Raw genomic sequence first — 14,905 nt, 5'->3', positions numbered from 1 at the left:
AATTACATGTTGTTTTTGCAGACGTGGGAACCCTCTGACTCTGTGTCAGACAAGTTACAAAGCGCTGGAGAAACTCTGGTTCACCCACTCTATCCCACAGACTATCGCTCACAATCTTGAATCACACAGCAACCTGCTCACCATCGACTGGCAGCATCTATGACAGCTAGGATTTATGTAACACTCTACTTCTGCTCAGGATTTTATCTCCTACTATGGTCATATTGTCACGAACTTTACGATATTGGTCATTCTGGAAATTATTACGAACTTCTGAGACCTAACATTCGTCGTCCAGGGATATTTTAGTGTTTGTTACGAAGACCTGAGCTCAGTCATTTAAACGTAGCGTTTAAGATATATAAATTGAGTGATGTAAACTTGTAAGATTGATTGGTCACTCTCTCTGCCATTTTTTCTCTCTAGTATTAAATTCAAGTAGATGAAAATTGAGTGGATGATTAACTGAATCACCTTTTGATTCAACAGTCATGTCCTGTCTGCCAGATTTGAAACTAAAGTCAGCCAGATTTGAAACTAAAGTCAGAATTTCTATCTACTGGTATTTTACTGGTAATTTACTAGTAATTTCTACCTCTATGAAATGAGTTGATGTTCTACTCGCCAGCTATATATGATTTACCGGTACTGATATTTGACAGTGTTATTGGCTCTGCTTGATGGTAGAGGTTCAGTGCATACATATTTATTTATACTGTGATTTATACCTGATGTGAGTTGATATATTCATACATAATAATATATTCCTCATGAAATTATCAGATGTTTATCATTATAATTATTATAAGTGCTCTATTAAGTTCAGATTTGTTTTTTTTTTTCAAGTTAGACCACTGAGTATGACTGGAATTCTACAAAATACATGGCAAGTTCTATACACTATATAACCTTTCTTAAGTTTGCATATGTATCTTGTACATCAGCTATATTCAAAAGGAGGACCTTTTTATTTGGGCATGGGTAGATAAAAAAGTTGGGGAGTGGGGGTTTAGATATTTTGTATATATATACACAAACAACATATATATATATATAATATCAAGCTGGACTTGCACAGTCATAGCATATAACACTAGAAATATATATAGGAAGGATATATACTCTGGAGTGCAGGATATTTGGACCTACATTAATTTTGTATACCACTGGGATACATGGGGTTCACATCCACATAACATACCAATGTGTACCCTGGACCAGAGATACTCCATATTTTGATGGCCTATAGCTAGAGCTAAGGGGAAATGTCACGCTTCAATTCATTTCTCTCTCTATTGATTTACATTAAAGTAATAAAATGATCACTTGGAACTAATGACAGCAACAATGTTAAGAATTAAATGGATATGAGACTACATAATAGAAAGTACATCAAACCCTGGATAGACTGATTAACTCATTCACCCCAGATGATTCATAATGGACTGGTCTAGGCTTTGATAGACTGATTAACTCATTCACCCCTGATGATTCATAATGGACTGGTCTAGGCTTTGATTTAATAGAGCCTTTATGTGTCTTCAGGGGTGAATGAGTTTATATGATCCAGGGAGATATTTTATAGGGTTGCCCTTGCTGTTGATAGCTGTGTACCATGTAGGGTAGAAATTGTATGCACTCTGTTATATATGATATTTTGCACCTCAAAATAAAAACTGTCTTTCACCACGAGTCTGAGAAGGACATTGTAATATTATGGTAAGATATTTTATGAATGGTATTAGTAAATTCATTATTGTTAGATAATGAGAAGTCACATTATCTACTAAATAAATATCTTAACTGTTATGATCAGACTATACCTATAGATCTATTTGTGCTGTTCCATTCAAAATATTCATATTATTATTTATATACTGAATGCTTATACAAACATGTTTCAAACCAGATTTATATGTCAACACAGATTTTTATGTAAGTTTTGAGCACCATGAAAAAAATATGCTTTTGTTCATAAATGCAGGCATCTTAATTGTATTTGAGGAGCTCAGACCCTGGAATGTTGTGTCTTGTTTTTAGCCCTGTGACTTTACCTCTGAGATTGTCCAGTCATTGTGTGACATATTTATGCATTATAACCAGTTTGTGAATTATTCATGGCTCTTTGCAATTCATTATGGCGTCTCTCAGGAATTGTCTATGTGGCTTTGTTTTGTTAAGGTTTTGCCTCACACAACTACAGACAGATAATTTTTTTGAGTTTATTGAGGATGATGTTGTACTTCACCTGGTAATTGATGATCAGCCCCTCATTTTCTATAGTAGGTTAATTGATTAATGTTACAAAGTATACTTATTTATTTTTAGTGCTTTATATTTTGACAGTTAACTAAGTGCATTATTTGAGTTACTTCCCTTCGTACAAGGATTTGTTGATTGTGTATACACTGTAATAGATTTGCATGAACATGTTAATGTATAGTTCTGGATATTAAAGCATTTTATAGTTCTTCAATCAGCATGTCAAATAGACATGAGAACACTCTTTAAATGATATTAAGTATTTTGGCATTAAAGTTCCCTTATTAGAATCAGAATGGCTGATTGAACCATCACTGATTGTGGCTGTTACACTTTTAGAAAGAAAATGAAGGGAAATTCAATGATCAAATCATTTTGTAATTTATTTGTTGCCAAGTTTTATATCTGGTAAATGATAAATCCGATCCAGTAACGAATACATTATAATAGTGCTTTAAACTACTTTCATGCTGAAAGGGTTTTGTGCATTTTTGTGCCAAATTAAAAGAGAAACGTTAAATTATTGGAACAGAGTACCCTAGATACTACAGTAATTTGAATTAATTTTGCCATATTGGTGTTTGTTTATAAATACATTGTATTGTAAAGGAAATCACTCGCCACGTCGATGCTCAGCTCCTCTTACATTATAATAAACTATAATAAAAGGGACATTTCTTCGTTTGAACATCAGGAACGCTAACATTACTAGAATACTAGAAAACTGATTTCACATGTTTTTACATGATGTCTATCAGTTATGATTTACCCAATGATGAGGGCAGTGGATAAAGCAGAAACATACCGATATGAACTTTTGGTGATGTGAATGTACCAATGCAGTATATTATATGTTAAGATTATACATTTTTCTGTCTGGGAAAAGTACCCCTTTACCATCTAGTGTCTTTTCAGCACTCTGAAACCAATTCAAACCAAGGAATACCCTTTCAAAGTAGTGCATTTCATGAGATTATGAATTTATCACAACATGCTTTAAACACTTGATCTGTAAGTTTTCAATGAATTACCTGCAACTAGATTTTTGATTCAGTTCATTCAAATGTTTGGTAGTTAACTAACAGAATAGTGATGATTCAATATGATCTTTTGTTGCTAATTATAATCATATTATTTATGTAAAATGCTTAAAAATATAACACCTTTGTTATCAATTTTTACACGAAAAACTCAAGCTGTTTTAATAAGCACGTTTGTTTTTATTAGTTGTTAAGCATATTTGCATTAAATTACAAGTTCCTGTCTCAAGACAGGAAGATGAAGACCTGACAACATGGCCTGTTGTCTCCTAGTGTGTATATTAAGAACTGGGATTGGCTGTCCGGTTAGTGTGCGACTTTACCTGCAGTCCCTACCAGCAGGACCTTTTAGTGTGCTATTACTAGGATTGAACTCTTATGTTAAGATTACACGTTGAAGAAGCTCTACTGTTATAATATGTAATTATGGTGTTGTAGGATACTTGTAAATATTAAACAGGCCCTTCATTGGCTTCATCTATCTGTGTTTGTTCATCTTTTCTCGAAAGAAAGTTGCTTGCATATAGCAATCAACTATCATTTTAAAAGTTTTCCTCTTCATAATCAAATAAAATGTCATGCATATGACAAGTAGCACTTTGATTTTAGCTCACTAACCTGGAAGACACGTAAGCTATAGTACTATAATGAAGTGTGCACTATCCGTCCACCTCCTCTCATAACATAAGAGTCTTCTTGTCAGTCGTTTTCTTTCAAGACTTCTATTTTGCTGGTGTTGACGTAATGTTGTAAAAGTGTTTCATTGTGCTATACCTCTAACATTGTTGGACTGCCTTCTACCCAGAGTTGAAATTTCCTTTTAAATAACTTCCTGTCTAAATATTATGATAAAAGACACAACTTTTGGTTTTCAGATTGCTTGTGTGAAGGGTTCCCAAGCTTATTCAAATAATTGACATTTACCTTCAATCAAGGTCAAACCTGTTGAAAAAGTTAAAAATCTGAAATACCTTTTTGTCAATAAAATGAAGACCAAGACACCTTATCAGAAGAATACAGCATACTTGTATTAAAGGCAAGTTTGCCTAAATCAATGACCTTGATCTTCACTCAAGGTCATAGGCGATAGGTAAAAAGTAAGCTAAAACAGCTTCTTAACATCTAGAGACCTGTTAGTCAGCTTGTAGTATGATGGAGAAAAGGGATTATAGATTTCTGAAATGAATTAACTTTACCTTCATTCAGAGAAGTCATATAAGCTTACACCAAAAATCGACTTGTAGTGACATTTGTTCATGGTTTTGACCTTCATTCAAGGTTGGTTGGTTGATTGGGCATAACGTCATATTGACAGCAAAAATCCTCTAAATACGGCCTCCCCCTGCACATGTATGAGGTGTATTGTAAGTGCGAATGTATTTATGTTTTGTGTTGTATCCAAATAATATTAAAGTTTTCCCTTTTCATAATGCTATCTGATTGATGCATGCCGCCAAAGATACCAAACAACACACATCGCACGGTCACATTATACTGACAACCAGCAAACTAATCGTCCCGCTTTCTTTGTGATGAGCGCTAAGCAGAGCAGATCTAGAGTCTATGGTGTGTCTGATCAGGTGACAACCCAGAGGCTTCCTCTCAGTGGCAATTGCCCTTTCCCTGAAGTAATTTTAGCACAGCCTGAAACATTTGTATTATACGAATGCATATTTTGTGTATATTTGTATCCAGCTTAATCTTATGTTAAGGACTTATAGATGAAAGATTATTGACAGCGGTTCCACGATACATCAATGTTATTTATGTCGAGGAAAGCCGCGAGCGTGTGAATGGAAGTTGGAAAGCTCTTTATAGTTTACGTAAGAAATAATAAGTTTTTGGGCGCCTTTGTGTAAATATGCAACGCCTATCGCAGCTTCATAAATAGACAAACTTATATCTGGATACAGAAGTTTATTTGCTCGTATTACTGTAACTACAGCTTTGTAAAGTGATGTCATTGTCTGTGAATTATGTGTGGCGCAAAGTTATCAAAATTGTTAACTAACATTTCTAGATAATAAAATACATATGTCTGGTTTGTGATACTAATACTGGTCTTGAATTTATTCTACTAGCGCTATCAAGTCTGAGTTGAAAAATCACAAATAAAAAACAAATACTTATACTGAAACTCACCTTTTCGAAAATCATTACAACGTTATTAAAATATTAAATAGTGATAAGTTTATAATCTGTAATTCGAATCCCATGTGGGACAGTTGCCAGGTACTGACTTCTGGTCGGCAGTGTTCATCATCAAACCTGACACGTCCTTACATGACCCTGGTTGTTATAGACAGAAGACTAAACAAACAAACCGAATTAAAAATGTTATTACTTATTTTCATAAGATCTGTCCTTATATGCAGATCGAACAAGTTCACATAAATATTATTTATTCATTGTAATGCTTTTAGTTTTAGATATCACTTTTACTTTACTTCACAAATGCTTTTCATGATTCCATTATTGATATATCTTTTTTGTTTTGTAATAATTTTTTTATCGTTTATTTCATTTTCAACTATAAGGCACAGGAATTCCATTGCAACGTACGATTCCCAAGGTGAAATATACAATTTCTGTGTTCGGTCATGCAATATCATTCCATTTTGAAATGAAAACCCTAAAGGTCATAAATCAACACACGCTTGATTCTTAGACAGACTGGTACTTTTAAAAGTAACATTTTGTTTATTTTGATTTATTCGTACGTATTTCAGTGTATTGTATTTGGCTATTTCCTGTATAAGAAACTCATACCAAATCAACGTACCATCAAAACATTGGTTGTACAAAGCATGTTACCTAATGGCCACCGTGGTCGCAATGAAATAGCACCACTCTTTGGGCTGCCATTCAATAACAGACCTACCAATTTTAGTTGATATATATATATATGATATTAATATAAGATAATTTCTGTCTTTCCTCTTTCAAAGGCAGGTGCATAATGTACCAACATGTAATCAAAGCTCCTCTCCAGGGGTTACTATCACTGACGTCATATTTATCCCTGGACTATCTCATACTTAAAAAGGAGACAGCACAGGAGAAAAAAACCCCTGACCAATCGCAGGCATGCAGAAGTTCCTTTTGAAGATTACATAGAGACACAGAACAACAGTCAACCACATTGAACCGTTATACAATTCATTTGATGTACATGTATGGACGGTGTCTAATGTATGCGATGTGTTGAATGTGTGAAGTGTGTGTTTTGGGAGACTGTGGTATATTCGTGTTGTGTCTTCTTGTAAACTGAAACTCTTACCCTTTTTATATAGTGCTATATCACCGAAGCACCCAACCCAGTCATGTATAGACTTTGGTGCGTCTCGACCAAGTGACGAAACCCAGAGCCTACCTCAAGGGAGACGTTAGGAAGATATAAGATTCTAAATTTAGTCGCCTTGTACGATCATGCAATAGGGGCAGCAGGTACGATTCTAACGCCCTAGCTTCAGGGCCACTAAGAGATAGTTCGTAGGCAGATATAACCTATGGGGTATCGAGAATGCCACATTTATCCTTTTGCGATAAAAAAAAAAACCAACTATAAATTGAATTCATAGCTGTGCAACACTATTTATGCATAAAATGACAAAAAGGAGCCATAATTCTTGCTGATTTTTTATCACATTGTGTTTGTCCTCGCGCCAGTATTCTGTCCAAGAATGATATGCAGCAGATTTGTATATGTTTGTAAGTTAACTCGTGTCTCATATTTATCTGATCGATGTTATCATCACAGCATACGCATTTCATGTCTGTGTTTCACGAAAAAAAACCACATTGACATCCTTTTGGATTTGAATGTAACCGCTTATCACCAATTACATTTACATATATATTATTCTGTCTTTAATGGAAGTCGATTTTGCAGATCCGAGAATTAAATTTACATTTTGTGTGTTATAGTGTTGATTTTTTTTTTGAAAAACCAATGGGAGTCATATACAAACTATGGATCATCCGTATACAATGGATTTGTCGTCTGTTAACATTTGCCCTACCCTAACAATCAGTAATCATTAATTATTTCTGTTTTGAGAAACGCGAGACTAACATATATGTGACCATGACAATTAATGATTTTATGATGTTAATATATACTTGGTAGTCATTTATATTTCGTGAGAATATTGATGTATAACATTGCTATGTATATTTATAATTGCTTGTCAAAGTGAACTTAAAAAGAGAAATATATAGCGCTTCTGAAACTAGACAAATGCTGTTCTATAGTACACAGATCAAAGTGAAGGCATGGAAACGAGGTTATAAACAAGATGGCGATGACAATTAGAAACTGACTCCCAATCGATCTTCTGTTTATATAGGTTTCTGCAAAGCTCCCTCTGCTCTTCCTCACAGGAAGCTGAGCGAAGGAAGTACGGATTACTGGATATAATTATTACCAGGACTGTAGGTTTTCTGGTGGACACAAAGCAAAAAGCTGCAGTATATGGGCATTTGGTCTAATTAGTAGCATCCGGTATTTCCGAGTCACAATATGCGAGTTATGATTTGGAACTGGCTCAAACATTTACAGATGTATTTAGCAACATAATAACAGTATTTTACAGCCGTTTCTCTGCAGGTAGGGCGTTAGATATTGTACAATGTAGCTGCTGACCACATTGCATGATTTTAAAAGTCGACTAAATTTAGAATATTATCTTTTCGCTTCTTCCTAACTGATTTTCTTCTTCCAAAGTCTCCTGCCTCACTTTTTAGAACGCTTGCCTCTGCAAAGAAGGTATGATTTTTTAACATTTCAATTTTTGTTATCCCCCGCGAAACGATTTTCATAATATACACAATACAATTACACTGAACAAAACTGAACCTTACACTACAATACAGACACTATACATAGAGAATACACGGTTAGTATCTTACAAAAGCCTCGTCATCTCGGCTTTCCTAAGTCTCGCACCAAAATAAACCTTGTATTGTAAGATACTAACCGTGTATTCTGTTTATCCTGCAACTATTATGGCTTTCAAAACGAAAGCAAATTGACAGTTCCTTACTTTGTTTCGCTCGAAGCGAGACGCTTCATTGATGCGGAGGTAAAGATTCATTCACTTAACCGAATGAGAGTGTACTCCTTTTTACTGCCGTGGGAAATAAATAAGCGCATTCACAAACAGTCACCGTAATTCTATTCAGGGTGATATATCACTGAAAGGAAATGAAAATACTCAAATAGCAATAAATACCCATTAAAGAATTACTTAACAATACATACCTTTGTCATGAGCCAAGAAAAAGACGACACCGCCATACGAGATTTTCGATATCGTAAAAATGACGTCATTTCGATGAATGTGACGTCACGTTTTAGCGGGACTGAATGACGTTTCATTCACCGGAAGGTTCAAGTTCTGGGTCAAGTTAGAAAAAGTTCCGTCAGATATGGAACAAATTCACGTGATCGTATTGACGGATAAAGCATATCGTATTGACGGATAAAGCACAAGTTTATCCGGCAGTTGTTATCGGTCAGTATGTGGGACAGTTGCAGGATAAATAGAGAATACATGGTTAGTATCTTACAATACAAGGTTTATTTTTGGTGCGAGACTTAGGAAAGCCGAGATGACGAGGCTTTGCCGAGTCATCTCGGCTTTCCGTGTCGAGCACCAAAATTAAACTTGTATTGTAAGATACTAACCGTGTATTCTGTCTATCCTGCAACAGTTGTGGCATTCAAACCGAAAGCAAATTGACAGTTATTTACTTGGTTTTGCCCGAAGCGAGAAGCTTCCAGTAGATCTTTGATGCGGAGGTAAAGATTCATTCACTATGTACCGAATGAGAGTGTACTCCTGTTTACTGCCGTGGGAAATAAATAAGCGCATTCACAAATAGTATCCGTAATTTTATTCAGTATGATACATCGCTCAAACAAAATAAAAAACACTCAAAAAAAAACCCAATAAATACCTATTAAAGAATTATTTTGCAATACATACCTTTGCCATGAGCCAAGAAAAAAGACGACACCGCCATACGAGATTTTCGATAGCGTAAAAATGACGTCATTCCGGTGAATGTGACGTCACGTTTTAGCGGGACTGAATGACGTTCCATTCACCGGAAGGTTCTAGTTCTGGGTCAAGTTAGAAAAAGTTCCGTCAGATATGGAACAAATTCACGTGATCGTATTGACGGATAAAGCATTCGTATTGACGGATAAAGCACAAGTTTATCCGGCAGTAGTTATCGGTCAGTATGTGGGACAGTTGCAGGATAAATTACAATAATTGCATGTGTATCACACTTGACTATATTGATATATAATAAATTCAACATACATATATAGCTGAGGTGACAAACAATATACATGCAACATGTGCAACACAAGACCAATATCCATCTAGGTTATAATATGCATATCACAAGTGATTTAAGATTGTTCTCTCTTTTCAAATAAGGAATGCCATCCACCCCATCGTGTAAGGAAGTTGGTATATTCACTTTTTGATTTATATAGAAACTTTTCGATCTCATGATATACATGTATAGGCATATATGAGATTTAAGTACTTCAAAACAAACGGGAGTTTTTCTTAATTCTACAGTGATATACATATTGTTTAAAAGTAGTAGCATCATGTTATCATATTTTTATGGCGATCATGTAAGCCAAGTATTATTGGTAATAATGATAAACTAACATTAAAAGTAGTTTTTTCACAAAGCAATATCTCAAATTCCATATGAAGCTTAGTTATTGTTATACCCCTATAAAATAGTTCCTATATAAACTCTATTGCCAAAAATGCCAATAAAAGAACTATTCCGTCGTGCGGTCCAAAGAACTGTTAAAATCGACTGTTAAAATGTGCTGTTGGACCGGAGTGACGTCACACCTACAATTCATGACGTCAATGGTATGTCAATGCGACGTCAATCCTCTTATCGTTTGGTAAACAAACATAATGGCGGAAGGCAGCACTCGATTTGCGGAAGCAACAGAGGATGAAATTCAGAAGATTCTGGACGACCGTGATAGCAAAAACACTAAAAACGTTATCAGAACTGCTGAAAATCTTCATGAATACTGTGAAGCGGTTGGATGTACAGTTGGATCGTCCCTTACCAATGTTACAGTTGACGAATTATGTGAAATCCTACGGAAGTTCTACTGCGCCGCAAGGAAAAAAGACGGCAGTATGTATGCTAAAAAATCCATGATATCTATAAGATATGGGCTGCAAAAGTCCTTTGAGAAGTCCCATGGCATCGACATAATCAACGACGTCGGATTTCAGACCGCCAATGACGTATTTCATGCCAGTATGGTAAAAATCAAGAAAGAGGGAGCCGGCGAAGTGAAACACAAAGAAATCATAAATGAAGCAGATATGAAAGTTCTGTATGACAGCGGAGTGTTCAGCACGGAAACACCCAAAACTCTACAACAGAAAGTATTCTTCGAGTTGATGTTATACTTTTGTAACAGAGGTAGAGAAAATTTACGTAACATGACCAGAAATGATTACACAGTGCAGTCTGACGCTGACGGCAGACGTTATGTTACCTGTAGTGTGTCGAGGCTGACAAAGAACCACAGGGGAGATACTGCTGATGATGATCAAGATGGGGGCAGAATGTTTGAGCAACCAGGTATGTAATGTATTTCTTATTCCAATCAAGAATGTCCATAAGTGCCGAGATAAGCTCTACAACAGGCAATCTAAATTTCCTCGTGTCACCTTTTACTACTGTAATTTGTCTCAACCCACTCGCCCCACGATTATCCAAAAGATACATTTAAACAACAAGGTCTAGGTTAGATCCATATTTCGTATTTGAATCATTCGGTTAGTAACAGTTAATTTTTACATTGTTTTTTTTCAGGAAACCAAATTGTCCTGTTGCAAGTTTTGAGAAGTATTCAGTAAAACTAAATCCACTATGCGATGCGCTTTGGCAGCGACCCCGTCAGTCAATTAAGGAAGAAAATCATGTTTGGTACGACAACATGGTACTTGGTAAAAATAAACTAGGGTACATGATGCAGTCCATAAGTAGTGAGGCTGGGCTCGGAACTACATATTCCAACCACTGTATTAGGGCAACATGTATATCTATGTTGGATGAATGTGGATATGAATCTCGACACATCATCGGCATATCAAAACACAAGTCAGAAACAAGTTTGAAGCACTATTCATCAAAATTAAGTAACACGAAGAAACGAGAAATGTCATATGCTTTAGCAAGGAAAGTTGTTCCACAACCTTCAAGCTCTGCGCAACCACCAATGAAGGAGATTGCTCCAGTAAATGTAGTTATACCCAACTCACATACACCTCACGAAACTACATGTTGTGATGTGCTGGATATAGATGACAAGGAACTAGCTGCTTTGCTTGAAAATCCGGATGTGCTTGGGAGTATAGAAAATATTCCACAGCAAAGTCATGCAAAATCAGTTTTTTCGTTCCATGGATGCAACATCAACATTTATAATAGTTGAATGTGATTTTTTTCACAATATTGTGATGATACTGTCAGTGTTAATTAATAACTTTGAAATATATACCGGTATCTTATAATGTTACATATATGCTATACATGTATTTTTCATTAATTGTTACAATAAAACTTCAGCTTGACAAAGACTATGGACTATAGCATTCCATGGACACGATGAACATTAACACTCACAATGATTTAATTTGAATAAATTCAGATTGGTTTATTCATTTTAAGAAGATGCATCTAATAGGAAAAAACAACACAAAATTCCTTGTTTCGTGATGTGGTATTATGTTGTTTTGTTATTTGATATATTTGTTAAAGTGGTTTAAAATAATAAATTAATTACTCTTTAAAAATGTTTTGAGTCATTGGGGTATAACAAAACAGTTATCGACTGGGTTTTCGGGCAACAGATGATTTGTTGGACCCTCACACAAACTGTTGCCCTCGGCCTTCGGCCTCGGGCAACAGTTTGTCTTCGGGTCCAACAAATCATCTGTTGCCCTCAACCCCAGTCAACAACTGTATATTATTGTACATTCGTAAAATAAGTGTTAATACGTTTCATATTCATTCTCGCAAAAAGTACATAGCGGGGAGTCCAACACTTTTATCCAAGATAGAAAAATGTTTGTCAACTGATAGATGTTGAGAGACGACGCTAATTTACGTGTCAAGTTCTATATATATATATTTTTAATATGCTTTTTTGTCGAAAAGTAAAGATAAATTCATCGGGATCATCGATGTTAAAGATGCTCCACCGCCGACAAAGCATGAATGATATTCATTATTTGAAAAATAATTGGTGTTCAATCGTGTGTATGTATGTCTAATTAACACAAAAATATAATATATATTTTCATTTTGCCTTTGGTGCATGCGCAATCAGTACTTCATTCCATATAGGATAAAAGTGCATCGGAATTTTTTCGGGATGCAATTAATTATTTTTCATATTTTTAACTTGACGTAGAATTAGAAGCTCAAACTTTTCAATGGTGGTAATGGTGTAAAGTAAGTAATTTTTGTTACTGAAAAAAAAATACTAAATCGTCTGCTCCTGTTTTTGGTAGTGAAAAAATACTATTTGTCGGCGGTGGAACATCTTTAAGTTTGTAGATCATTTGTAAAATATAATTGGATTTAAAATAGAAGCATGCTTGAGGTATTTAAGAGAAGATTGAAAGGAACAAATTGAGCAACCACGGCACTTTGACAGCAGGTAAGGTTTTATACCTATGTGTAGGGCCTTGATTTAGAGACATGCTTCTTTAAGAAGGAGCCTTATGAAAAACAGCACAAGAAGAGAGTTTAATAATACCTGAAGTTATGAATACATGTACATTAAAATCGTATATAATTTTTTTCAATTATTTAAACGCCTTGTGTACTGATTGGTTCGAATACGGCAACTAAAATAAGACAATATATACTTTACTTTAATTAGGCAATTAACATCTCCCTAATACATTTACAGGTGTTCGAATCGGCGACCTTCACGTAGTTTAGCCAGTCAAAAGTAAATATAGCATCCAAGAAAATATACCATCACCCTTAAAATTATATACAATGTTTATATAATCCTCTATGCTGAAGACTAACGGCATGGACACAAGTAATTAGAAATCACAATGTCACACATCCTGGCGACCCCACACCATCCTACCAGTAAAGGTCGGTCATATAGTTATAAGAAAATATCATTATCGTGTATACCTGTATATAGGGTTGATCAAATATAAATAACCAGACAGCGGTCACACATTTCTCGTAAGTAGGACAGATTAGACCGCCAGAGCATTACTGTCGTTATATTATATCGTCTAGACATGTTCCTTCCACGGACCCATTTGGGTTTTATGGAGACCGGCGTTTCATATCCTCTCTTGTTTATAACAGGAATGAGGAACACGTCTGCCTCTCTTCGTCAAAAGAGAATACTTAAGCATTGAACGTCTTTCAGTTGGCATTCATAGCCAAAATGAGTAGTAGTTCATACGTGACACAAAGCTAAGTAACATGCAGTGTGTAATACACTGTATCTAAATGCTTTCTAGTTTAATAAGACCCTCTCATTACCTGTGTTTCTGTTTCTCCATTACCCCTGTACGATTAATACCATATCCGCAAATTAACATTTTTAGAGATGTTTTTGTCCATGAGGATTACTTCAGAATAATTATTCAAATTTAAATCATTCTTAACTCAAAGTCAGTTTATATAGTATGGAATAAAATAGTTTCATCGCCACGCACTCTTTACCACGGGGATATACACCCTGTACATGTAACCTTTCTTTTGTGTCTAATACTCAGTAAAGCTATTTGATTTTCTAATTATCAAATAATACTAACATGGACTTCAAATATGATTAATGACAATAAAAATATAATCAAGTTTTGATGATCTACTTATAGATAATGTGCATTTTCATTATTAAAACTGCTACATTTAGTTAGTTATTTTGCAAGATTGAAGTATTTGGCATTAATGTATCTAAATCTAAAATGATACATAAATGAGTTTCCTGGCCAAATTAAACTTAAAAAAAAACTAAAACAATATAATATGTAAAAGTGATGAGATTTACATTTGTTAGCATGAATCAACATACATGTTTATCTATCAAAAGTGCTAGCCCTGCAAATAATTGAACTACTGTAGGTTTGTAACATGACCCATGTTACTCATAACTCTCAAATATCTCTTCTAATATTTAGTTAATTAGGATTTAATTAAACAGTGAAAATGTGAATTTTTACCCTTTGACCTTTGACCCCTAAAATTACCATGAGCGCAGAAAAAAATGATATTCTGAATAGCAAACAATATGCAGCTGAGCCTAATGCATCTTCATGCAAAATGTTTTGCTTATATTACTGAGTGGCCGTACAACGGCCAATGATACCTCTCCTTTATATGTAGTGCTCATTTGTATAGGATACAAGTTTAGTCGCCTTTCTTCCCGGTGTTTACGAAGGAGCGAAATCCTAGTCGCCTTTTACGGGGCAGCATATGCAAAGGATAAAAAAGCGTAGAAAAGAACTGGAAAATGCTGGAAGTAGAGATTAGTAATTGAAAAGCGAGTGATC

General features: G+C 35.0%; 2 protein-coding genes across 2 annotated transcripts in view; both read left to right on the top strand.

Annotated features, from left to right (window-relative positions):
* LOC138318005 (E3 ubiquitin-protein ligase UBR2-like) overlaps nt 1-3,781 on the top strand; it is a 42,704-nt gene extending 38,923 nt beyond the window's left edge. The window contains exon 48 of the mRNA XM_069260017.1: nt 22-3,781. Within this exon, the coding sequence (XP_069116118.1) occupies nt 22-163 (142 nt within the window). The 3' untranslated portion in view covers nt 164-3,781. The remainder of the gene's footprint in view (nt 1-21) is intronic.
* A 6,351-nt stretch (nt 3,782-10,132) lies between these two features.
* Nucleotides 10,133-12,331, top strand: LOC138320001 (uncharacterized protein KIAA1958-like). The gene is made up of 2 exons (XM_069263100.1): nt 10,133-10,953; nt 11,184-12,331. The coding sequence occupies exons 1-2, from the start codon at nt 10,262-10,264 to the stop codon at nt 11,803-11,805; spliced, it is 1,314 nt and encodes a 437-aa protein (XP_069119201.1). The 5' UTR covers nt 10,133-10,261; the 3' UTR covers nt 11,806-12,331.
* Nucleotides 12,332-14,905: the final 2,574 nt, after the last annotated feature.

Source organism: Argopecten irradians, chromosome 3 (assembly GCF_041381155.1).
Source record: "Argopecten irradians isolate NY chromosome 3, Ai_NY, whole genome shotgun sequence".
NCBI lineage: Eukaryota > Metazoa > Mollusca > Bivalvia > Pectinida > Pectinidae > Argopecten > Argopecten irradians.
This window is presented reverse-complemented; position numbering and strand designations above follow the sequence as displayed.

Excerpts from the sequence above, each read along its gene's own strand:
- LOC138320001 (XM_069263100.1), top strand. The coding sequence starts at position 10,262 with ATGGCGGAAGGCAGCACTCGATTTGCGGAAGCAACAGAGGATGAAATT. Across the intron at positions 10,954-11,183 it reads ATGTTTGAGCAACCAGGTAT|GAAACCAAATTGTCCTGTTG; the intron begins GTAATGTATTTC and ends GTTTTTTTTCAG.